Raw genomic sequence first — 26,212 nt, 5'->3', positions numbered from 1 at the left:
GTCAGTAATTTACACACTCCGTGGACCGAAACCTAGGTTGCCACTAGACTGCGCAGCCGTAATTGAGGGTTTTCGATATCTTGGGGTATATTTAACCCCAGACTGAGATCTCTTCTATTCTAAAAATCTTGGGACTCCCCTGCATAGATTGCAGAACCATGTGCGGCACTAGAGGAAACTGCCTTGGTCACTATTGGGACGCGCAGCGCTGTTCAAAATGCTTGCTTTGCCGCGTTTTCTATATATCCTACAGAACAGCCCATAATCAAAAGCATGGACAGCGAAATTAGAACACTGTTTGGGATGCCAAAATGCCACACATTGCCACACATAAATTAAACAGGTGTTGGTATGATGGTGGGATAGCTCTTCCCAAACGAAGACTCTACTACTGGGCGTCCCAACTGGTTGTTATTAATCACTGGGTGTTGCATTCCCAGACTGAACCCACAGATCAGATGGAAAGATTTCAAATGGTGAAGGAAGAATACAACAGGGCCCTATACTCAAAACCCAAAAATGGGCGATACACTGGCCCCACTGCCCTTAACACCGACTTATGGCATCAGGCAAACAAATCGCTTGGTTGGCAAGGAACAATAACCAAGTTACGCCACTGTGGTCAGCCCAACGTCTGGGCACACTGGCCACACAGCCGGGATTTTACAAATAGGATGCCATTGGCATTTCCACAGTAGGTGACATATGGAAAAGGGAGAAAATTCTCCCTTTTTCGAGTTACAAAAAGAATACGACCAGAACCCACAGGAATTGTTTTGTTATATACAAATCAGCCATGCCCTTGCCACAACCATCCCTATGCAGGGTGAGGTGCCGGAGGCATCCCCGCTCATAGACAGGCTACTATCCAAACTCATGAGTAAAAAAGCCATCTCAATGACTTACCAAAAACGTTGTAATAATCAACCTAATACACTTCAACGTCTCCGTGAAAAATGGCAGGAGGAGCTTGGGCCATTTGAGGAGGATGAGCGGCAAACCGCGTTAATGTCCCCCCGTGAGGCAGATATCCCACTTAAATTCCGTCTCATCCAGCTCAAAATTGGACACAGAAAGTACTTAACCAGGGCCACTCTTGTTAAAATAGGGCGTAGGAAAAACCCACGTTGTCTCAGACAATGCATGGAAGAGGCAACATGTTACCACGTACTTTGGAGTTGCCCCAACATAACATCACTTTGGGGAAAAGCTACATGACATTTATGAAGCACAATTGGGAAAGACATCAAATTAGCACCTAAACTGGGACTCCTCAATATATGGGATGCCACGGATCTCTCCACAATAGAACGACAATGGGTCACATTGGGATTCACACTGGTTAAACGTAATATCGTTATGCGATGGGAGGACGGTGACCCACAGACATCAAAGAGATAGGTGAACGATATGGACAAATCTATGATTGGTGAAAAGGAGGTTTTAAAAAACAGAGGCTGTCCCAAAAAATGGGACAAGAAGTGGGGTAAATGGACTCTATATAGAGGAGGGATCTGTGTCTCTCCAACTGAACTGGCGGGGAAGGGCAGGGATGGGTGCTGACAGGCCTGAGACTCTGTACCCCAAGCATACCGTAGCAAGATGTGTACTGGATTTTATATCCATTACAAATCGTTATTATGACCTGTACTGTTTTGAACTGAAATCAATAAAAAAAATCTGTAAAATAAAAAAAAAAGCCCTCCACAATATGCTAATATAAAACACGCATCCCTGTGTTTCTCACAACACCCCTCCCACAACACTTGTGCCCAGCCCCTCCCTCATCCCAAGTGAACGTGTCCAGCTGATTTGTGGTGACATCGTGTTTTTTAGATCCCTGGAGTAAATGGTTCACGCGGAGCAAACTGTGCTCCACGCGGCACAAAATGCCTGGCACTCCCGCAACGCTGTTTAAAAAATGCATTAAACCAGCATGGCACATACCGCTCAGCACACCTCAGCTGGATTAAAGGTTGCTTATCAGGTCTTGCATTTGCGACAGTTTAAGCTATTGGCATTGTAAATAACAGTGCCTTTAATGTATCTGTTTTAGAAAACCAACACGTAAAGAATAAGCATTGTCATTTACAATGCCAATAGCTGAAACCCTCGCTATTGCGAGATCTATTGCATTGGAAATGCTTGTTGGTCAGGCAGCCCTTAAATTCCTCAGCAAATCCATCCCTAAAGGCCATCCCAATCTCAATGCACTATGTTGCTCTCTACAAGACTTTTAATACTGTCATCATCCAGGATTGTCCCTGAGAAAGAGCAGCCTTGCCAGGCTCAGCTAGTTCTCGAGCTTCACCATCAGTAAACACTAATTTGACTGTGAAAGAATCACCCTTCCTATTTAAGCCCCTCTGTTTTATTTCTTTTTACGACAAACTTTTGAGCATACAACTAAGAATTCAAAACTGAAAATAGGTTCTCACTCAAGAGGACAGAGAAATTCAGAGATAGTGTGGTTGAACTCCACCCACCCTCCTCCTTCAGCACCAGTCCATTTTCATTTTGTGTTGAACCAGACTATGACTGAAATACGGTGTTGTCCTCCTGCCTGCCCCAGCTCTCTCCACTAACCCACCCCACCAAATGGATAAAGCCCTTCCTAGCACCGCAATGCCAAAGGGTACAATACTTCACCCACCAGCTTCTGAGTAAGCTGAGTCTGCTCTCACCTCAGCACAGCTGCTATGTCAGCTCTTATGCATATGCTGAAGGGAGAAGAGTCCCTCAGGGTAAGGAGGCACAGACCAGACAAGGACATCTGTTCACCAGCACTAGGTACCCTGCCTCCTCCATTACTGAGGACCTCCAAATGATGGGCCTTCATATTCTTTCTACCGCAGTAGAGCTCCATCAAGGGTGCTTTGCTGGAACCCCCTCAGACAGGCAGACAGCCACCTCTGAGCACTGCACTAAAGAACAGTGCTATTAATAAAATAAATTAATAAAAACAAATTAACCCCTTCGATGCTCATGACGGAACGGTTCCGTCATGAGCATCGGTTGGGCTGTGCTCATGACGGAACCGTTCCGTCATGAGGACAGCCCCTGGGGGAAGCGCTGGCGCTCCCCCCCCTTGCGCCTCGATCTTGCCCCCCTTTATGGGGGTGGCAGCGGAAGAGCTTCCGCTGCCACCCCCGAGCCCCCCCACGCTTTCTGATGACGTCAGCGCGCACAGCGCGCGCCGGCGTCATCAGGAAGCGTTGGACGCGCTGGAATCCATTTCTTCCAGCGCGTCCAAGGCAGCAAGAGGTAGGTTCCCTTGTCCGGTGGGGGCCGCGGGGGTGATTTCTTTTGTATTGAGGCATCGGGGGAGAGGAAAGAGTATTTCCTCTCCCCCGATGTCTCAATACAGGGCATTCCTGCTCCACGATCGCGCACAGCATCGCGATCGTGGAGTAGGGATGCCCCACAGACACCAGGGTTTGTTTATTTGAATTTGGGAAGCGACCCCTTAGGCAAGGGTCGCTTCCTGGGGGGCAAAATTTTTCGAAGTCTTTTCTGCCCCCCCTGGGGGCAGATCGGTCCGCTTTCTGCGCGTTTCTGCCCCCAGGGGGGGCAGAAAAGCCCACTAGACACCAGGGATTTGTTTATTTGAATTTGGGAAGCGACCCCTTAGGCAAGGGTCGCTTCCTGGGGTCAAAATTTTTCGAAGTCTTTTCTGCCCCCCCTGGGGGCAGATCGGTCCGCTTTCTGCGCGTTTCTGCCCCCAGGGGGGGCAGAAAAGCCCACTAGACACCAGGGATGTCGTTTATGCTATGTAGGAAGCGACCCCTTAGGCAAGGGTCGCTTCCTTGGGGGGCCCAATAATTCGAAGACTTTTCTGCCCCCCCTGGGGGCAGATCGGTCGTCTTTCTGCCCGTTTCTGCCCCCAGAAAAGCCCACTAGACACCAGGGATGTCTTTTTCTTTATGTAGGAAGCGACCCCTTGGGCAAGGGTCGCTTCCTTTGCGGCCTAATTATTTAGAAGACTTTTCTGCCCCCCCTGGGGGCAGATTGGTTGTCTTTCTGTCCGTTTCTGCTCCTAGGGGGGGGGGGCAGAAAAGCCCACTAGACACCAGGGATATAAATATTATTGTAGGAAGCGACCCCTTGGGCAAGGGTCGCTTCCTTGGGCCCCTAAATTTTTTGAAGACTTTTCTGCCCCCTCTGGGGGCAGATCGGTTTTATTTTTTTGCCGTTTCTGCTCCCATTGGGGGCAGAACAGCCCACTAGACACCAGGGAATTAGTTCAATTAGAAATAGAAGTGACCCCTCGCTTCCAGGGTGCAATTTGTTATATGTATTTGGCTCACCCGCCCCGGGACTGAGTAGCCTTTTTTTTCCTGCTGTTTTCTGCCCCACCTGGCACACAACCCGATTGACCATTTGGGTAGTGACATGGCATGTTCTAATGTTTATTGTTATATTTTTTGTGATTTCCAATTGTAATGTTTTTTTTTGTTTACTTTTTTGTTCTAGGTGAAGGCTTTTCTTCTTTTCACGTTGACGTTTTGGTACTGGTGGTTCTGCTGTTTGTGTAGTTTGGTAAGAGACTGTTTTTTTGTACAATGCAAATGTGTTTGATTTCTCTGCCTGTTTTTTTTTTGCAAATGGTGTAATAATAGCAGTATGTTGGGTTTTTGAGTGTCAAAAACTTTTTGCATTGGTGCTCGATGTGTATTTTGTTGTCTTGTGAGTAATTTGTTTTTTTTTCTTCTTTCTAGTTTGATATCGTTGGTCTTTGCTGTGTCACTGCAGAGTTTGTTTCTGGTGAGTGCAGCTGTCTCTTGTAATTGGATTGTATAGTTTTTGAGTACATTGATCTTTGTGATAAAAGGTACACATTTCTTTACTTACTTGGTTTGCACATTGTTGGTTGTTGTTGACTTGTTTGTGCAGTCTTCTATCTTAGTAAGTATAATGGCTAGCCGCAGGATGACTGCTCAGCAGGTTGTTGGTTTGCTGTTTGAGTCTTCCTCTGATATTGGGTCAGAGACTGACTCTGCTTCTGAGGGAGAGGAGGCAGGGGACGATTCTGGCAGTGAGTTTTCTCTCCGTATGGGGTCATCGGATGATGAAGATACTCTTAGTGCGGATGAAGTGCCTGTGTTAGAGGAGGAGACTGATGTGCCGATAGTGCAGCAAGAGGCATCTGGGCTGCAGCCTGCGGCTGCAAGGCTTCCCGTTGGTGTAGTGCGGCAAGAGACATCTGGGCTGCAGGCTGGGGCTGCAAGGCTTCCCGTTGGTGTAGTGCGGCAAGAGGCATCTGGGCTGCAGGCTGGGGCTGCAAGCCTTCCCGTTGGTGTAGTGCGGCAAGAGACATCTGGGCTGCAGGCTGGGGCTGCAAGTCTTCCCGTTGAAAGTGATGACCTCTGGGTTGCCCCTGGCATGGTGCAGCCGGAATTTCCAGAGTTTACTGGTGTTCCAGGGTCTAGAGTGAATACTGAGAACTTTTTGCCTGTAAATTTTTTTCAGTTGTTTATGGACGATGTGTTTTTGGCAGAGATTGTTGAGCAGACTAATTTGTATGCCGAACAGTTTTTGAGGGACAACAGTGCCAGTCTTCAGCCACACTCTAGAGCTACCCGGTGGACTCCCACAAATGTTGAAGAGATGAAGAAGTTCTTGGGTTTAACTTTTTTGATGGGCTTGCTAAGGAAGCCATCATTGGCTTCATATTGGTCTAGCAGTCCCTTGATGGCAACGTCTATTTTTCCGGCAGTCATGAGTCGTGACAGGTATTTGCTTCTGCTTCGGATGATGCACTTTGTTGATAATGGTTTAGCGTTGCCACGAGATCACCCTGATTGTGACCGTCTTTTTAAGATTAGGCCTGTCCTTGATCACTTTGTTGATCGATTTTCTGAGATTTATGCCCCTGGTAGAGAAATTGCAGTGGATGAGTCTTTGGTGTTGTTCAAGGGCCGCTTGGTTTTTAGGCAATACATTCCTAGTAAGAGGGCACGCTATGGAATAAAGCTGTATATGCTGTGTGACAGTAGGACTGGATATGTCTCTAATTTCAGGGTGTACACCGGTAAGGAATCTAGGTTTAACCTCCCTGGTTGTCCGTCCACTTTTGGAGTGACTGAGAAAATTGTTTGGGAACTTGGTAGAGGATTTTTTAACAAAGGCCACCATTTATATGTAGATAACTTCTACACTGGTGTGCGGTTGTTCAGGGAATTGGCCAAAGTGGACACTTTTGCTTGTGGCACAATCCGCTGTAACCGTAAAGGTTTTCCAAAAGAACTTGTTTGTCAAAAGCTTGTGCGGGGACAGTGCAGTGCGTTGCGTTGCCAGGAGCTTCTTGCTGTGAAGTTTACAGACAGGAGAGATGTCTACATGCTGACTTCCATCCATGATGAAAGCACTGCACCTGTGACTGTTTGGGGTCAGGTCGCTGAAGTGCGCAAACCTGTGTGCGTTTTAGACTAGAATAGGCACATGGGTGGTGTTGACAGAGTAGATCAGAGGTTGGAACCTTACGCTGCTCTTCGTAAGGCTTACATTTGGTACAAGAAGTTGGCTATCCATCTTTTCCACTTGGCAATGTTTAATGCTTTTGTTGTGTTCCAGGATTCTTGCCCTGAGTCAAAGATGACTGTTGCTAAGTTTCAGGAGTCTGTAATAGGCAGCCTTGTTGTAGTGGAACAGGCAAGTGTTCCTAGAGTTGGACTGGTGGAGGATGTTGCTAGATTGAAAGAACGCCACTTTCCAGATCACATTCCTCCCACACCCGCAAAAGATTTTCCCAGTAGGAGATGTAGAGTCTGTTGGCGAAGAGGTTTGCGGAAGGAGAGTCGTATGTACTGCCCCGATTGTCCCTCTCATTCTGCACTGTGTCTCCCTGCTTGTTTCAGAGCGTACCACACGCGAAAAAACTTTTGGGAACATTCATGAGTGGTAAAGTGAACTGGCTGGTCTGTATTCTTTGGAAAATATGATTCTGTTTCAAGGTTGGTGTTAGTGCAATGTATTTAGTTGCTGATTTTCTGTTAGAAGATTTGTATCTATTTGCAATTTGTTTTTTTTTTGTTTTTTTCTAAAAAAATCCAAAATGTGATGGCGGTGTGTGTAGGCTTGCACTTGGCTGTTGGTGTGTGTGGACTGGCACTTGGTTGGTGGTGTGCGTGGAATGGTGCTTGGCTGACAGTGTGCGTGGACTGGCGGTGTGCATGGACTGGCGGTGTGCGTGGACTGGTGCGTGGCTGGTGGTGTGCGTGGAATGGTGCTTTGCTGGCGGTGTGCGTGGAATGGTGCTTGGCTGGCGGTGTGCGTGGAATGGTGCTTGGCTGGCGGTGTGCGTGGACTGGTACTTGGCTGGCGGTGTGTGTGGACTGGTGGTGTGTGCGGACTGGTGTTTGGCTGGTGGTGTCCGTGGACTGGAGCTTGGCTGGTGGTGTCCGTGGACTGGAGCTTGTCTGGTGGTGTGCGTGGACTGGAGCTTGGCTGGCGGTGTGCGTGGAATGGTGCTTGGCTGGCGGTGTGCGTGGACTGGTACTTGGCTGGCGGTGTGCGTGGACTGGTGCATGGCTGGTGGTGTCCGTGGACTGGAGCTTGGCTGGCGGTGTAGGTGGATTGGCGATTGGCTGCCGGTGTGCCTGGACTGGCGATTGGATGGCGGTGTGCCTGGACTGGCGCTTGGCTAGCGGTGTGTGTCGACTGGTGCTTGGCTGGCTGTGTGTGAGTAGTGACTTTCTGCTGGTCACTACACACACTGCTAGCTGAGTGCCACTCCACGCAATCCTTCAGCCTGTGTAGTTGCTGTGTCTGGATTGTGGGCGTGTGAAAGTGATGGGCCCTTGAATGGCGCTGTGTGCTGGTGTGAGTTTTGTTATGTGATGGGCCCGCGGCTGGCGGTGTGAATGGTTTTGTATGTCTCACACGTATGAAAGGTGTATGAATGGCCTGTAAAGAGGTTGGTGCCTTGTCGTGGCTTTACAGCTCACGAGCTGTGAGTCAATGGTTCAGTTTCTTGCCCTTTCAATTATTACCAGTGCATTTCATGTTTTGTGAAATCACTTGCTAATACAATTTTATCTACTGAACCATCACTCACCCTCGTGCCAAATCCAACCAGTATGTGTGTGTGCTTGCGGGTTAGATGGCTGTGCAGTAATATTTGTCTTTCTGAAGCAGGGTGTACCTTGTCCCTTTTTGGTGATTTTTGTACTGTGTTGCTTTTGTACCTGGTGGTGCGAATGGTCTTGTTTGTATCACGTATGAAAGGTGTGTGAATGGCCTGTAAAGTGGTTGGTGCCTTGACGTGGCTTTACAGCTCACGAGCTGCGAGTCATTGGTTTGGTTTTTTGTGAATTTAATTATTGACAGTGCATTTCATTTTTGTGAAATCTCTTGTTAATAAAATTTAATACACTGAACCATGACTCGCCCTCGTGCCAAATCCAACCAGTATGTGTGTGTGTTTGAGGAATAGATGGTTGTGCAGGAATCTTTGTCTTTAGTTTCTCTGCCAAGGTACACTTTCCATGTAAGAATAACCCACCAACTGTAGATATTGTCGAAAACCCTTGGGAGTTCATGGTGATGTCTCTCTAGTGATTTGAAAAATATTTTTTTATCCCCATTGTCCTGTAAACCTCAAACTGTCTGCCACATTTTCTTTGCAGTATTATTCCTAAATTCTCACGCTGTAGTAACAATAGTTAATCTGGTTTTGCAAGGGGGGTTACTTTGGTTTTTTGCCCAGGGCTCGGCGGCCATCTAGGGAAACCTTTCAAACCCACGCATATCTGAAAACTAGACACCCGGCGGCTTCTAGGGAGGTATGGCTTGCGTGGATCCCCCAACGTTTCCTTACCCAGAATCCCCTGCAAACCTAAATTTTTGCCCAAAAAAATCACTTTTTTCACACATTTTGGGGTGGGAAAGTAGTGGCATCACCGGGCTCACACAAATTTACCACCACCCAGCGTTCCCCCAGGTCTCCCGGTAAAAATGGTGCCTCACTTGTGTGGGAGGCCCAAGTAACCGCGGCAGGCAAGGGCCCAAAACGTAGTGAGGCGACATCAAAATGGCCTATCGCCAAACCACCTGGTTTTGCAAGGGGGGTCACTTTGGTTTTTGGCCCGGTGCGCGGCGGCCATCTAGGGAAACCTAGCAAACCCAGGCATTTCTGAAAACTAGACACCCGGCAGCTTCCAGGGAGGTATGGCTTGCGTGGATCCCCCAACGTTTCCTTACCCAGAATCCCCTGCAAACCTCAATGTTTGCTCAAAAAATCACTTTTTTCACACATTTTGGGGTGGGAAAGTAGTGGCATCACCGGGCTCACACAAATTTACCACCACCCAGCGTTCCTCCAGTAAAAATGGTGCCTCACTTGTGTGGGAGGCCCAAGTACCCGCGGCAGGCAAGGACAACAAACGTAGTGAGGCGACATCAAAATGGCCTATCGCCAAACCACCTGGTTTTGCAAGGGGGGTCACTTTGGTTTTTGGCCCGGTGCGCGGCGGCCATCTAGGGAAACCTAGCAAACCCACGCATTTCTGAAAACTAGACACCCGGCAGCTTCCAGGGAGGTATGGCTTGCGTGGATCCCCCAACGTTTCCTTACCCAGAATCCCCTGCAAACCTCAATGTTTGCTCAAAAATCACTTTTTTCACACATTTTGGGGTGGGAAAGTAGTGGCATCACCGGGCTCACACAAATTTACCACCACCCAGCGTTCCCCCAGGTCTCCCGGTAAAAATGGTGCCTCACTTGTGTGGGAGGCCCAAGTACCCGCGGCAGGCAAGGACAACAAACGTAGTGAGGCGACATCAAAATGGCCTATCGCCAAACCACCTGGTTTTGCAAGGGGGGTAACTTTGGTTTTTGGCCCGGTGCGCGGCGGCCATCTAGGGAAACCTACCAAACCCAGGCATTTTTGAAAACTAGACACCCGGCGGCTTCCAGGGAGGTATGGCTTGCGTGGATCCCCCAACGTTTCCTTACCCAGAATCCCCTGCAAACCTCATATTTTGCTCAAAAAATCACTTTTTTCACACATTTCGGGGTGGGAAAGTAGTGGCATCACCGGGCTCACACAAATTTACCACCACCCAGCGTTCCCCCAGGTCTCCCGGTAAAAATGGTGCCTCACTTGTGTGGGAGGCCCAAGTACCCGCGGCAGGCAAGGGCCCAAAACGTAGTGAGGCGACATCAAAATGGCCTATCGCCAAACCACCTGGTTTTGCAAGGGGGGTCACTTTGGTTTTTGGCCCGGTGCGCGGCGGCCATCTAGGGAAACCTAGCAAACCCACGCATTTCTGAAAACTAGACACCCGGCAGCTTCCAGGGAGGTATGGCTTGCGTGGATCCCCCAACGTTTCCTTACCCAGAATCCCCTGCAAACCTCAATGTTTGCTCAAAAAACTCACTTTTTTCACACATTTTGGGGTGGGAAAGTAGTGGCATCACCGGGCTCACACAAATTTACCACCACCCAGCGTTCCCCCAGGTCTCCCGGTAAAAATGGTGCCTCACTTGTGTGGGAGGCCCAAGTACCCGCGGCAGGCAAGGACAACAAACGTAGTGAGGCGACATCAAAATGGCCTATCGCCAAACCACCTGGTTTTGCAAGGGGGGTCACTTTGGTTTTTGGCCCGGTGCGCGGCGGCCATCTAGGGAAACCTACCAAACCCAGGCATTTTTGAAAACTAAACACCCGGCGGCTTCCAGGGAGGTATGGCTTGCGTGGATCCCCCAACGTTTCCTTACCCAGAATCCCCTGCAAACCTCATTTTTTGCTCAAAAAATCACTTTTTTCACACATTTTGGGGTGGGAAAGTAGTGGCATCACCGGGCTCACACAAATTTACCACCACCCAGCGTTCCCCCAGGTCTCCCGGTAAAAATGGTGCCTCACTTGTGTGGGAGGCCCAAGTACCCGCGGCAGGCAAGGACAACAAACGTAGTGAGGCGACATTTGGGATAGGCAATGTTGATGTCGCCTCACTACGTTTGTTGTCCTTGCCTGCCGCGGGTACTTGGGCCTCCCACACAAGTGAGGCACCATTTTTACCGGGAGACCTGGGGGAACGCTGGGTGGTGGTAAATTTGTGTGAGCCCGGTGATGCCACTACTTTCCCACCCCAAAATGTGTGAAAAAAGTGATTTTTTTGAGCAAAAAATGAGGTTTGCAGGGGATTCTGGGTAAGGAAACGTTGGGGGATCCACGCAAGCCATACCTCCCTGGAAGCCGCCGGGTGTCTAGTTTTCAAAAATGCCTGGGTTTGGTAGGTTTCCCTAGATGGCCGCCGCGCACCGGGCCAAAAACCAAAGTGACCCCCCTTGCAAAACCAGGTGGTTTGGCGATAGGCCATTTTGATGTCGCCTCACTACGTTTGTTGTCCTTGCCTGCCGCGGGTACTTGGGCCTCCCACACAAGTGAGGCACCATTTTTACCGGGAGACCTGGGGGAACGCTGGGTGGTGGTAAATTTGTGTGAGCCCGGTGATGCCACTACTTTCCCACCCCAAAATGTGTGAAAAAAGTGATTTTTTGAGCAAATATTGAGGTTTGCAGGGGATTCTGGGTAAGGAAAGGTTGGGGGATCCACGCAAGCCATACCTCCTTGGAAGCTGCCGGGTGTCTAGTTTTCAGAAATGCGTGGGTTTGCTAGGTTTCCCTAGATGGCCGCCGCGCACCGGGCCAAAAACCAAAGTGACCCCCCTTGCAAAACCAGGTGGTTTGGCGATAGGCCATTGTGATGTTGCCTCACTACGTTTTGGGCCCTTGCCTGCCGCGGGTACTTGGGCCTCCCACACAAGTGAGGCACCATTTTTACCGGGAGACCTGGGGGAACGCTGGGTGGTGGTAAATTTGTGTGAGCCCGGTGATGCCACTACTTTCCCACCCCAAAATGTGTGAAAAAAGTGATTTTTTGAGCAAAAAATGAGGTTTGCAGGGGATTCTGGGTAAGGAAACGTTGGGGGATCCACGCAAGCCATACCTCCCTGGAAGCCGCCGGCTGTCTAGTTTTCAAAAATGCCTGGGTTTGCTAGGTTTCCCTAGATGGCCGCCGCGCACCGGGCCAAAAACCAAAGTGACCCCCCTTGCAAAACCAGGTGGTTTGGCGATAGGCCATTTTGATGTCGCCTCACTACGTTTTGGGCCCTTGCCTGCCGCGGGTACTTGGGCCTCCCACACAAGTGAGGCACCATTTTTACCGGGGGAATGCTGGGTGGTGGTAAATTTGTGTGAGCCCGGTGATGCCACTACTTTCCCACCCCAAAGTGTGTGAAAAAAGTGATTTTTTGAGCAAAAAATGAGGTTTGCAGGGGATTCTGGGTAAGGAAACGTTGGGGGATCCACGCAAGCCATACCTCCTTGGAAGCTGCCGGGTGTCTAGTTTTCAGAAATGCGTGGGTTTGCTAGGTTTCCCTAGATGGCCGCCGCGCACCGGGCCAAAAACCAACGTGACCCCCCTTGCAAAACCAGGTGGTTTGGCGATAGGCCATTGTGATGTCGCCTCACTACGTTTTGGGCCCTTGCCTGCCGCGGGTACTTGGGCCTCCCACACAAGTGAGGCACCATTTTTACCGGGAGACCTGGGGGAACGCTGGGTGGTGGTAAATTTGTGTGAGCCCGGTGATGCCACTACTTTCCCACCCCAAAATGTGTGAAAAAAGTGATTTTTTGAGCAGAAAATGAGGTTTGCAGGGGATTCTGGGTAAGGAAACGTTGGGGGATCCACGCAAGCCATACCTCCCTGGAAGCCGCCGGGTGTCTAGTTTTCAAAAATGCCTGGGTTTGGTAGGTTTCCCTAGATGGCCGCCGCGCACCGGGCCAAAAACCAAAGTGACCCCCCTTGCAAAACCAGGTGGTTTGGCGATAGGCCATTTTGATGTCGCCTCACTACGTTTGTTGTCCTTGCCTGCCGCGGGTACTTGGGCCTCCCACACAAGTGAGGCACTATTTTTACCGGGAGACCTGGGGGAACGCTGGGTGGTGGTAAATTTGTGTGAGCCCGGTGATGCCACTACTTTCCCACCCCAAAATGTGTGAAAAAAGTGATTTTTTGAGCAAACATTGAGGTTTGCAGGGGATTCTGGGTAAGGAAACGTTGGGGGATCCACGCAAGCCATACCTCCCTGGAAGCCGCCGGGTGTCTAGTTTTCAGAAATGCGTGGGTTTGCTAGGTTTCCCTAGGTGCCGGCAGGGCTAGGGTTCAAAATCTACAGCTAGTCACTTTGCCAAAAAAAGGGTCATTTTTCGCTGCAAAACCACGTTGCGTTTTGCGCCGTTTCCTGTCGCGGGCACTAGGCCGACCCGCACAAGTGAGGTACCATTTTTCTCGTAGGACTTTGGGGAACGCGGGGTGGGTGGAAATTTGTGGATCCACGCAGATTCCAGAACTTTCCATCACAGAAATGTGGGGAAAATGTGTTTTTTTTGTCAATTTTTTACGTTTGCAAGGGATTCTGGGTAACAGACCATGGTGGGAGGCAGTCAAGTCACCCCATCCTGGATTCCCCTGGGTGTCTAGTTTTCAAAAATGTATAGGTTTGCTAGGTTTCCCTAGGTGCCGGCAGGGCTAGGGTTCAAAATCTACAGCTAGTCACTTTGCCAAAAAAAGGGTCATTTTTCACTGCAAAACCACGTTGCGTTTTGCGCCGTTTCCTGTCGCGGGCACTAGGCCGACCCGCACAAGTGAGGTACCATTTTTCTCGTAGGACTTTGGGGAACGCGGGGTGGGTGGAAATTTGTGGATCCACGCAGATTCCAGAACTTTCCATCACAGAAATGTGGGGGAAATGTGTTTTTTTTGTCGATTTTTTACGTTTGCAAGGGATTCTGGGTAACAGACCATGGTGGGAGGCAGTCAAGTCACCCCATCCTGGATTCCCCTGGGTGTCTAGTTTTCAAAAATGTATAGGTTTGCTAGGTTTCCCTAGGTGCCGGCAGGGCTAGGGTTCAAAATCTACAGCTAGTCACTTTGCCAAAAAAAGGGTCATTTTTCACTTCAAAACCACGTTGCGTTTTGCGCCGTTTCCTGTCGCGGGCACTAGGCCGACCCGCACAAGTGAGGTACCATTTTTCTCGTAGGACTTTGGGGAACGCGGGGTGGGTGGAAATTTGTGGATCCACGCAGATTCCAGAACTTTCCATCACAGAAATGTGGGGAAAATGTGTTTTTTTTGTCAATTTTTTACGTTTGCAAGGGATTCTGGGTAACAGACCATGGTGGGAGGCTGTCAAGCCACCCCATCCTGGATTCCCCTGGGTTTCTAGTTTTCAAAAATGTATAGGTTTGCTAGTTTTCCCTAGGTGCTTGCAGGGCTAGGGTTCAAAATCTACAGCTAGTCACTTTGCCAAAAAAAGGGTCATTTTTCACTGCAAAACCACGTTGCGTTTTGCGCCGTTTCCTGTCGCGGGCACTATGCCGACCCGCACAAGTGAGGTACCATTTTTCTCGTAGGACTTTGGGGAACGCGGGGCGGGTGAAAATTTGTGGATCCACGCAGATTCCAGAACTTTCCATCACAGAAATGTGGGGAAAATGTGTTTCTTTTGTCAATTTTTTACGTTTGCAAGGGATTCTGGGTAACAGACCATGGTGGGAGGCAGTCAAGCCACCCCATCCTGGATTCCCCTGGGTGTCTAGTTTTCAAAAATGTATAGGTTTGCTAGGTTTCCCTAGGTGCCGGCAGGGCTAGGGTTCAAAATCTACAGCTAGTCACTTTGCCAAAAAAAGGGTCATTTTGCACTGCAAAACCACGTTGCGTTTTGCACCGTTTCCTGTCGCGGGCACTATGCCGACCCGCACAAGTGAGGTACCATTTTTCTCGTAGGACTTTGGGGAACGCGGGGTGGGTGGAAATTTGTGGATCCACGCAGATTCCAGAACTTTCCATCACAGAAATGTGGGGAAAATGTGTTTTTTTTGTCAATTTTTTACGTTTGCAAGGGATTCTGGGTAACAGACCATGGTGGGAGGCAGTCAAGTCACCCCATCCTGGATTCCCCTGGGTGTCTAGTTTTCAAAAATGTATAGGTTTGCTAGTTTTCCCTAGGTGCTTGCAGGGCTAGGGTTCAAAATCTACAGCTAGTCACTTTGCCAAAAAAATGGTCATTTTTCACTGCAAAACCACGTTGCGTTTTGCGCCGTTTCCTGTCGCGGGCACTAGGCCGACCCGCACAAGTGAGGTACCATTTTTCTCGTAGGACTTTGGGGAACGCGGGGTGGGTGGAAATTTGTGGATCCACGCAGATTCCAGAACTTTCCATCACAGAAATGTGGGGAAAATGTGTTTTTTTTGTCAATTTTTTACGTTTGCAAGGGATTCTGGGTAACAGACCATGGTGGGAGGCAGTCAAGCCACCCCATCCTGGATTCCCCTGGGTGTCTAGTTTTCAAAAATGTATAGGTTTGCTAGGTTTCCCTAGGTGCCGGCAGGGCTAGGGTTCAAAAACTACAGCTAGACTCTTCGCAAAAAAAGTGTAAATTTTCAGTGTGAAAATGTGGTGTGTTCACCTTAGGTTTTGAGCCACTTCCTGTCGTGGGCACTATGCCTACCCACACAAGTGAGGTACCATTTTTATCGGGAGACTTAGGGTAGTTCAAATTTGTAAAGCAACTGTTATTACCTATTGATTTTTGATGCATTTCTCCCTTCCAAATGAAAGACATTGTGTAAAAAAAAAGTCATTTTGAAAAATGACCAATAATTGTCATGCAAATATGAGTATTCCCAATTTCGAAAATGTGCAAATATGCACTGTTTCTAAACTCTGTAATTTGTTCCCATTTCAGAAATACATAGGTGACTTTCATACCGATTTTTCCATGTATACATTTTCCCACAATAATTGCTATATACCCGGACCAAAAAAAAAAAACATTACAAAATGCTGCTCATTTTTCTACTCTGGGTTCGTTGGGCTCTTGGTGAACCTACAAGTCCTATATGTCCCCACAACCAGGAAGGTCTACCGGATGTAACGGTACATTGCTTTCAAAGAGATGTCATAATTCGAAGAAGTTACAGGTGAAAACGTTGACTCAAAAGGCTGCTTTTTTCAACAAATTTTTAATTTTTCCTATATTTGCCTGTAAATTTCTATAAAGAAACCTTGATGGATCTACACAAATGACCCCTTGCTGAATTCAGAATTTTGTCTACTTTTCAAAAATGTATAGCTTTCCAGGATCCATTATTGTTTTTGTACCCATTTCTACCGTTAACTGGAAGGAGGTTGAAAGCACAAAAAATAGCAAAAATAGGGTATGTCCCAGAAAAATGCCAAAACTGTGTAAAAAATGTTGGTTTTCTAACAAAATTCTGTCATTCCCTAAAAGCTGGAGAAATGGTGATTTCAGCCCCACAAACCCTTTTTTGATACCATTTGCAGAGAAAAACCCAGAAGCTTTCATTTGCAGCCCGTTTTTCACATTTTTCACAAAAAAAAAAAAAAATTGCTGTATTTTGACTAATTTCTGGGAACCCTCTAGGAGAATCCACAAACCCTGGGTACCTTTAGAATCCCCAAGATGTTGGAAGAAAAGGACGCAAATTTGGCGTGGATACCTAATGTGGTCAAAAAGTTACAGGGGCCTAAGCGCGCACTACCTCAAATAGCCCAAAAAAGGCTTAGCACAGGAGGGGAAAAGGCCTAGCAGCGAAGGGGTTAAAAAAGGAGCACTCGTCTTGTGTGGACTATAAAGGAGAGGATTCAATGTGTAGAGTAATAGAATTGGCAAGCTACATCAATATAAAGCTGATCATCATTTGGCCTTTACCACATGGACATAATGGCAATGCTAGCATGTCTGGATTAAATATATCTGTATATTGCACACTTTGGACACTTACTATTATCTAAGACAACATGAATACAAGCGCTTTAAATGCATACATCTGCATAATAGTAACTGGCTCCAAAGTAGAGCTTTCTGTTTTTCACTAATGTTCAAACGACTTGACATGCAATCAACCTGCACCCAAGCATACATCTACAGACACTGAATGTTCAGCTGCACCGACAACGAAACATGAACAATTTTAAATTTCACCCTCAAACTCGGTAGCCTAATTGCTGCCATGCCCATCTTCACCTACACCAGAAAACAGCACTGGCCAATCAGCTACAAGATAAGCATTTAAGGATCAGTTAAAACTAATGTAGCTTTATCATCATCATCAAATCTTTTTTTCGGTAAAAATTACCATAAAGGACACAGAATCAAAGAATGAGTTACGTATATGTCAATATACAGCAAAAGATGCACTTCAATAATAAAAGTTGTACAATTTTAAAAAGGTAGCAATAAATGTAAATACTTGCGGGGATAAAAATAGACAAAATTAAACTACGGGAGGTATGTACATCTCATTGTCCTCATAAATGCAAACCATCCCGATGCTAAAATATAGGCAGACTTGCAGATACATTTCCTACTTAGCGGTACAAAAGGGGGAGGTGATAGACGGAGCATCAGAACCAATCAAACACTCACACCCAGTCAACAGATCTGGGTTTGATCCATCACCGTTCTTTAGCCCACTCTGCCACCCCAGTTCAGACATGGCCATATGCAAATCAGTCTGACCCTGTGCCTCATGGGAACAGTCCAGCCCATATGCTCAGACGCGAGTCCCTTGCTCACTTTGCCACTGGATTCAAGCAAGCCTGGCTGAAGACGGCTGAAATGCCAGAAACCGGTCCTAGGAAGCTTGTTTCCGGTCCAGGGAAGGCATTGCTTGGCAGTTCGGGCTGGACTGTTCCCATGAGGCACAGGGTCAGACTGAGTTGCATATTAAGGTTCTGTTGAAAGGCCTGGTGGACAATTATCTGCTCTCTTTCACCACTCACCACTCAAGTAAAGAAGTCACTTTGGACTACGACAAACAATTTAATTCCTATTTGTCCAACAAAATATTTGCACTGATTTTCGTAGTAGGGATGTCTAAAGGGGACTATTGCACCAACCTGGCAACTGGCTCCTTTGAAGAAAATGTACAGATTCATACTGACGGCACCAGGACAGCTCCCAGGATGTACCACTAGCTGCCAATCATAGAAAGATCAGAATTCAAGACCCTTTCCTTAGTTCACAAAGGTAACCCCAGCCTGTGTAGGCTTAAAAGATCTGGTAGCAGTACTCTTGACATCCAAGGAATGACCCTCTGGTACACAGACCTTCATTAAGCACAAGACAGGTCAAAACGCACACTTCTGCTCAGCCTATGACATGACCACATCAACCTAGACACCAAACCCTAAACCATGGTCTCCGATGCTGCTTACTTCTACTGCCGATGTGCGGGTCAAGTGCCTAACAGCAGACTTTACCATTGTAGACTCCAGCACCGATACTGTACAAATCAATTTCAATATCCAAGATGATTTCATGGTACCACACTTGCTGACACCAAGCCTATGACAGTCAAATATGTAAGATGTAAGATCGATTCACGACTTTCCGAGTTCCATTTTCAAGATTTCTCTAGCCGCTTACATCTCCAAGAAACATGCAAGTTCCAAATTTTGTGCAATGACCACACAAGAGTCTTGGTAAACCACATGATGCAATATATTATACACCCCTCCTCCAAAGAGTTATACGGTGAAGTAAGCAGAAATCCACAAAATATTTAATAAATATAAATATTTCCTTGTCCCTCATTATGCACCAGGGTTCCAGTAGGAGTGCCATGACAAGCTGTGCTTCCTTCCATTTATATAACAAATTTCAGATAGAAGAGTGCCATTGCCATCCCATCAAATGCTACAGTGGAGGGTAACTTCATTCATTTATAAATGTAATGGAAATTAGATTTTACACCACGTTACAGAGATTACAGAAATGACAACAGCAACAAGGTGCAACATCCTAAACTAAAAAAAAATATTCACAAGGAGGAATCCAGCATTACAAGAAAACTGTAGCCGACGTTCTACAGAATGTTTAAGTAGGGGCCGGCGATTTAGACAGCTGTTAGCGAAAAAACTATCACTTTTGATGTAAATACATGTGTCTTCTTCTCTGGTGAATCCACTCTGTCAACATATTTTCCCTTTTTGGCTTTTCTCTTTAAAATCTTGTTAAAGAATAATTAACAAAGGTTTGTCAAAAACAAAGACTCAAGATGTAATCATTGTGGAGCAGACTTCCAAAAGAAGACTAACACACAGTGTAACCTTTCCAGAGTCTATTCCTTTGTGCCATATGAAGTTACATGCGATCACAATGCTTCTAATGAGGACAAGGAATCTTTCAGTGCATTGTTAAGTGTGTCTTGGATGCTCCTGTAACTGCATCAGTGACACTTGATCACACTGATGAAAAGTGGCTCTGTAATGCGTGGCGGTGGAATCCACCATCACGAATCCTTCTCACCATAAGAATTTTGTCTCCCTCCTGGAGCCGCCCATCCAAAGCAGCTGCTCCACCTTCTTTTATTCTGCTGACAAAGATGCCGTCGTCGTTGGTAATGTACTGCTGGTTAGTTCCGCCGACGATGTTAAACCCCAGACCTGGAAAAGACACATTGGGTGAGTCATGATAGCTAAAAATAAGGCGTGCTCTAACCAAGCCAAATCAGACACACACAAGATGAGTTGAACAGATCTCTCTACGAGCATGTCCTTCTAGTGACTAGGTGTGGCTAATGTCAGCAGGTTTAGAAGTCTAAAACTGGGCAGCCTTTCTTTTTTTTTTTTAACTGAGGTTAGGCCTTAAGATATTTAGTTTAGTCCCCAAACCACAAATACTTTGCCTTCAAAAATGGTGTTTTATTCTAACAAAAAAATAAATAAGCACCTCTTAAACACATATACTATCATACGATGGGCAGTCACTACAGGCACCAAATACCTATCCAGATTGCTACTACAATTGCACAACACTGCCACCACCTTTAACTATGCCAACCACTCATCACTGCTACATGAGCGGCGGGCTTAGGGCTCCTGAATGGGCTGGTCATGGTCACAAATTAGTAATAGAGCTGTGTTCACGGGTGCCTATGTCAAATCCAAAATTCTTCCTAAAGTGGTGTGAGACAACTTAATTTCTGGGGCTAGGTGTACTAGATGCTCATAACACAGACGATGAGTTGTAATGAATAAGAGCACTACCTTTTGCCATTAAGAATTCTGCAAAAACAAACCAAGCACTGATAACGTCAATACACCTGGCATTACTGTGATAACGCAGGCAACCCAGCCTGCTCTAACCTGATGCATGGCATGGCAGACTTTGGAGGTAATAATAGGGCACAAAAAAAAGAGGCAGACTGTACAGAGATAAGGACAGTTTTTGCATGTGATTATACGCATTAGTACATTAAAGTCATATCTATGACTTCTTGCCGATGTTGGTTTTTCTCACTAAAGCATTGTATGAAAAAAAGATGCGTCAGACGTTGGTCATGTACTCACTGTACCATAGGACTTTAGAAGTACCTCAATAATAAGGTTCAACAAAGCCGAAACTAGTCTGGAGATGCTGGTTTTCCATTTCAGAGTGGACATGGCTTAGCAGTAGGCCTGGGCGGAGTTCTAGAGCAGTATTCTAGACCAGTGGCACCAGTCAGCACAGAGCGGGAACCTCACCGATAAATTCTTTGCTCACAGGCTTATTCAAATGTTTGAGCCTTACCTTGACAAGATTAAACACCCTTTAGCAAAGAGTCTTTAAATTACGTTCAGGCTCAGCACCTTATTCATACAAGCCTTCTCATGAAAATGGCCCCCTATTCCAAAAGTCGTTCACACCTGATTTTATTGAACCCAGACTTGAAACTATCGAACATGTGGGGCTCTTTTGTCTTGTTTACTGTAGTCTCAGATACGAGTGGATTCAGCCACTATGCCTAAACTCTGGTACTAGAAGTTATCAAGCAGCTTTAAGAATCCTTTGATTTGAAACTAGCAGACATTGGTTATTTTTGGAACAAGCACATTTTTATTCTCAGCTTGGACATTAAGGAAGCGACTGTTTATTCTGTAAATATATTGTTTTATTTCTATACTTGTTTTTAGCTGTTTTCAATAATATTTGAATATTAAATTTAAGCTGTAATGAACTGTACTTTTTTATGGGGGTTTTACTCCGAAATAAACTTATTTTGATGATGATGAATGGTCAGTTCAATAAACAAGTCTATATAAGGTTTGTAAAAGTAGTGTGAATCCGGTCACAATTGCAGTGGGTGAAAAGAGCTTTGCAATCTGTTTTCTACATAAAATAGCAAAGCAACTGCCACACCCTGTGACGGGTCATTCTCTGCTGGTAACCCACATACGGGGCATGAACATACTGGGCAAATGGCCACGGCCACAGGTAGTGCATTTTCAACATATAGAAAAGCTATTTGCATACCACACGAAGGGTACTATCAACGACAGGACGCTGCATATACAGAAAATAGGAAGGAATATTTGCAGAATAAGAGATCTTGCAAGATTGAAGGAAACACAGCCAAAAAAGGCAGCATCTGTGTTTTTCAGTCTCTCTCAGTCTCAAGACGATTCGATCTCCAGGTGAGTATATAGTCTCTTGTTCTGTTGTGGGTCAATGACCTGCAGAGGAGGGCTAAGTATCCTCTGGTTCTCACATGCAACTGGCTACTCAAATTTAAACCCTGCACAAAACATTTGGTAGGAATTAATGATTTCAAAGAGCATTCGTATTGTATCTGTTGGGCAGTTCCATCGCAGCCGCCATGGAAGGTGCACCTTCACTCTTGTTTCCTAGAGAATAACAGGCAATCCATAATAGTTACATGGTTTGTATATTTGAGCTTGGCAGCCCTACAACCAATCGGAAGCCATTACTGAACTCTTGCTTCTTGGAAAGAACAGGGCACAGGATGGACAGCCAAACCTCTAATGTGTATAGCAATGGCCATGCCACTGGCCACAATCAACTGTTGAGACAACACACATCATGCTGACTGTTAAAAATGTCATGACCCAGGAAAGGTGGACACAAAGAGCTCTTCTTCATCTGTTGACAATTGGTGAATCCAAAATAAACAAAAACATTTGTCTTTACCATGGCTGAAGCCAGTTAATGAACACTGCTTACACTCATTCCAGAGTTGGGGGAGCTTCCATGAAGGACTATACATCAAGAGGCAGGAAGCAGTCTCTCCACTAAGGTACAACTAAAACCGGGGTACCCCCACATCTATAAATCGGCTGATATCAGTTAGTTGTGTCACATCCTGGTCATGAGCACAGTTTTCACCCATGATAAAGTGAGTGCCACTATGGCCATCTACTTACACACCAACGGAGTTTAGCACTTTGTTTAGGTAGGCAAAATCAAGAGGAGCATCTATCACGTGAAGTTTGAAACAAGTCTCCTGCATAGCAAAGCATACTGTGTCAACCAGAATCTGGCACACAAAGACAGGACCAGGAACTTCTGAGCTATTGAGTCAATACTTCATTTTCCACAGATATTCACTGTAGCAGACAGCTTCAAGCAGAAATGTCTGTAATTCTCTAGAAACCAATGACCAGATACTCCGAATGTAGGTTAGTTGGGAGCAATGAAATGAGCCAGGATGCCTCATTTTCCAATTTCCAATCTGCTCTAATACAATACTGCTCCAAATTTTAAATTTGTTTTCCCATTTTTCACAACTCTGCACAGAGCCAATGAGAGAGTCGAGTAGAAGTAGAAATCAGGTCGAGAAAAAACTGTAGTATAAAACCTTTTCACCTATCATTATTTTCCTTTGATGGAGAAAAGGCATGCACCGTGTAAAAATAGTCCAAATATTAAACCACATATAATAGCACCTCATCTGATGAGAGTATAAAGCAGCATAACTGCCACCGAAAAACATAACTCCACTCGACCTGTGTATCTATGTAGGTGGGTAGGTAACTTGAAGACAGTAAAAACTTCACTTCGAGAAGAGAGCAATGATTTGTCTAACATGGAATCCAGCCAAAGCAAACTCCAGAAATTTCAAAACAAAATCTTCGAAAACATGGAATAATTGCACTGGACTTTAAATACGTCAAATATTGCTAATTCTAATGAAACAAAGGTAAACTGCATTTCTTATAATGTTTAAGAGTAGTGAACTTTATCGCCCTTCACTGGAAGAAAATCCTATTTATAATGAGAAATGCTAACACAAATGACAAACAAGCATCTAGTTTGTAAAAGGCTACCCAAAAACACCAAAAAATGAAGGTGAATGTGTTCGACAAGGAACGTTTCCTCCAAATGTCTAATCACTTAGCAGAGGTATACTACTATTCACAAATCATAGGCCACAGATTCAAATGCCAAAGAGGAAAATCTTCTCCAGAAAAGCTGTATTCCCAAGAGCCCAAAAGGACGAGTCACAAATATGTACGGTGATCTGTCCAGGATGAAACGTTTGGTGAGCAAATACAGTGCATTTCTGAAACCAGACTTGAAAGCAGTAGTTGGTGCAATGCATGTTTCTTGAATGCAAGGTACAAGTCACTATTGTCTTTGCCCACTCCTTAGAAGTGGTGAGTAGTGTTGTAGGTTATCGGAGGTTCCTTTACAACTAGGTTGTCCTAATCCACACAGGATTGGGACTACCAAATGGTTGTAAAAAGGATGTTAAAGTCACTCGGTGACCTCCCAGAAGGCAAATTAAATCACAATGCTGTAAACGAGGGTAGATGGGGGTTTGTAAAGGACTGCCAGTGGCATTTCAGAACCAACTTGGATTCCTAAAATGCAGTAAATATTTCTGCTACCCATCACAGGATCATTAGATGGGTTGTTTCCACTTCACAGTTGAGTCTTTGCTTCCAGAACGGGACTTGATTACAGACATGGAGAAGATAGTTCCTCACCAAAAGGCTAGGGACCAACCTTGAGAGCGACAGTAGGGAGGAGGGGGGTGCCCTGGCGCGTCGACAGCTGCTGGCAGCGAGACAAACGCATACAGATTTATTGATGGACGAGGCTCGACTGGCATGGTTGGCGTTCCGCAGTAGGATCTACCAGTGGGGGGACAAATCTAGTAAACTGCTTCATCGCTTGTGTCAGGGTGCCTTGTGCCCCCTGGTGCTTCCTGGTATATCTGGACCCCAACGGGAGGATTCTGGGGGGATCCCTCTGTGATTGCAGAATTTTGCTCAGTATTATGCGGAGCTCTACACCCCGAAGGAATCCTTGCCAGAAGATATGATACACCGCTTCTCTGGGGACCTTCCGCCCCGGACCCTTTCCGATGGGGCCCGGGCGAAGCTTGACCACCTGCTTACAGAAGGGGAGCTGGGCTCAGCTCTGGGTGACCGGAACTCTGGGAAAGCTGCGGGCCCTAATGGGTACCCATGTGATTTCTTTAAGAAATATTCTACGACATTGGGACCCCACCTTCTTCGGGTGGTGGAAGCGGCACGGGAACGTGGTTGCCTCCCACGGGACTGGAGGCATGCCGAGGTGGTAGTATTTCACAAGCCGACCCCAACCCCTAGACCAACACACTTCCTATCGCCCTATCTCATTGCTAAACATAGATCTTGGCTAAGGCCCTGGCCAACCGCCTCCAATCCCATATTACTTCTTTATTCCACCCAGATCAGGCTGGCTTTATGCCTCAGAGAGCGACGCTGCATAATATTCAACGAGAACACATTGCCAGTATTCGGGGGCTGGACGTGCCGGCCACGCTCCTGTTGGCAGATAGGGGATTGGACATTCGATTCCCTTAGCTGGACATACCGGTTGCTCTGCTGGACCGCCTGAACATGGGTCCACACTTCCTGTCCCATTTAAAATTGCTATATACGGACGTCCCAGCCTTGGTTCGCATTGCGGGGTTTGCCTCCTTCACCTTTTCTATTGGACGGGGTACCGGGCAGGGTTGCCCTTTGTCACCATTTCTCTTTGCTCTAGCGATGGAGCCCTTGGCGGCATGGGTGCGGATGGATGCACAGGTGGCCGGTTTTGAGTGGGCCCAGGGACTGTTGGACCGCATTGCATTGTACGCCGATGATGTCCTATTTTTCTTGACCGATGTGAATAAAACAGGGCCAAGGCTGCTTAGTATCATGCAAATTTTGGGGGGGAATCGTCGGGTTTGTTTATGAATCCTTGTAAGTCCACTTTGTGGACTCTGAGGTCACAGGTGGAATTGGGCACATGGGGCTCGGCGGTGCAGGTTACTACGGTGGGAATGAAGTACCTGGGAGACTTCCTGGCGGACCTACCAAGTGTGTCCTGGAAACACAACATGATGCCGGTGTGGGCACGGGTGCGTGAAGAGCTGAAAATCTGGTCTCATATGCCCCTTTCCATCCCAGGTCGGTCTGCCATCTTCAAGATGGTATCGCTATTGCGGCTGCTCTACCAGCTGCACAATTCTCCCTTCCCCATCCCCCCTTCGTGGTTTCACCAAGTCAACTCTGCTTTAGGGCAATTTTTGTTGGCAGGAAAGGTACCCAGAGTGGCATTGTGGACATGTTTCCAATCGACATACTGTGAAGGGCTGGCCACCTCGGATGTCCGATCATATTACATGGCCTCAGAGTTATTGATTTTAAATGATTGGTGGTATAGAGACAGGTCTGACCCAGCGTATGCGGTGGAGAGGAGATGTATGGGGGCCAATACTCTACGTACTATTCTTTACTCGGCGTTGGTGCGCAACACCCTTCCATTGGCCACCAAGGTGGTATTCCAGGTATGGAGACAGGCTCTGCGGAAGATGGGGTGGTGGTGTAGACTGACTAAGGAGACTCCACTTTGGTCCAATGGGAGATTGCCACAGTTAGCTGCTCTAGCGGGCTTCCGGGTTTGGGACAATATAGGGATCTCTACCCTAGGAGATGTGATGCAGGGCACGGTTCTGAAGTCTTTTCAAGATCTCCAGCACAAATATCAGATGCCAAAGACCCAATTTTATAAATATCTTCAGTTCCAATATGCCATACTCCCCAGTGTAACAGGCTTGGAGTCCCTCCCGCATTTTAGTCCCATTGAATCTAAACTGTTTATGGGAGACCTATACGACCATAAAATCTCCAAAATGTATCAATCTCTTGTGACAAACTGCCCCACCACACTAGATAGACTTAGGGGGCGTGGTAGGAGGACCTTGGCCCGTTGGAGAGTGATGATTGGACGGAGGCGCTGGCCTCCCCTCGGAAGGCGGCGATCGCAATGTGACTTCGGCTAATCCAGTTTAACTATTTACATCGAGTATATTGTACTAGAATCAGGTTGTGGAAGTCGGGCCTGGTGGCGTCCCCGAT

General features: G+C 46.8%; 1 protein-coding gene across 1 annotated transcript in view; it reads right to left on the bottom strand.

Moving 5' to 3' along the window:
• SYNJ2BP (synaptojanin 2 binding protein) overlaps positions 1 to 26,212 on the bottom strand; it is a 104,839-nt gene that overhangs the window by 55,915 nt on the left and 22,712 nt on the right. Inside the window, exon 2 of the mRNA XM_085627125.1 lies at positions 19,347 to 19,483. Within this exon, the coding sequence (XP_085483251.1) occupies positions 19,347 to 19,483 (137 nt within the window). The remainder of the gene's footprint in view (positions 1 to 19,346; positions 19,484 to 26,212) is intronic.

Source organism: Triturus cristatus, chromosome 9 (assembly GCF_964204655.1).
Source record: "Triturus cristatus chromosome 9, aTriCri1.1, whole genome shotgun sequence".
Taxonomy (NCBI): Eukaryota; Metazoa; Chordata; class Amphibia; order Caudata; family Salamandridae; genus Triturus; species Triturus cristatus.
Note: the sequence above shows the minus strand (reverse complement) of the source record. Positions and strands in the feature narration are given on the sequence as shown.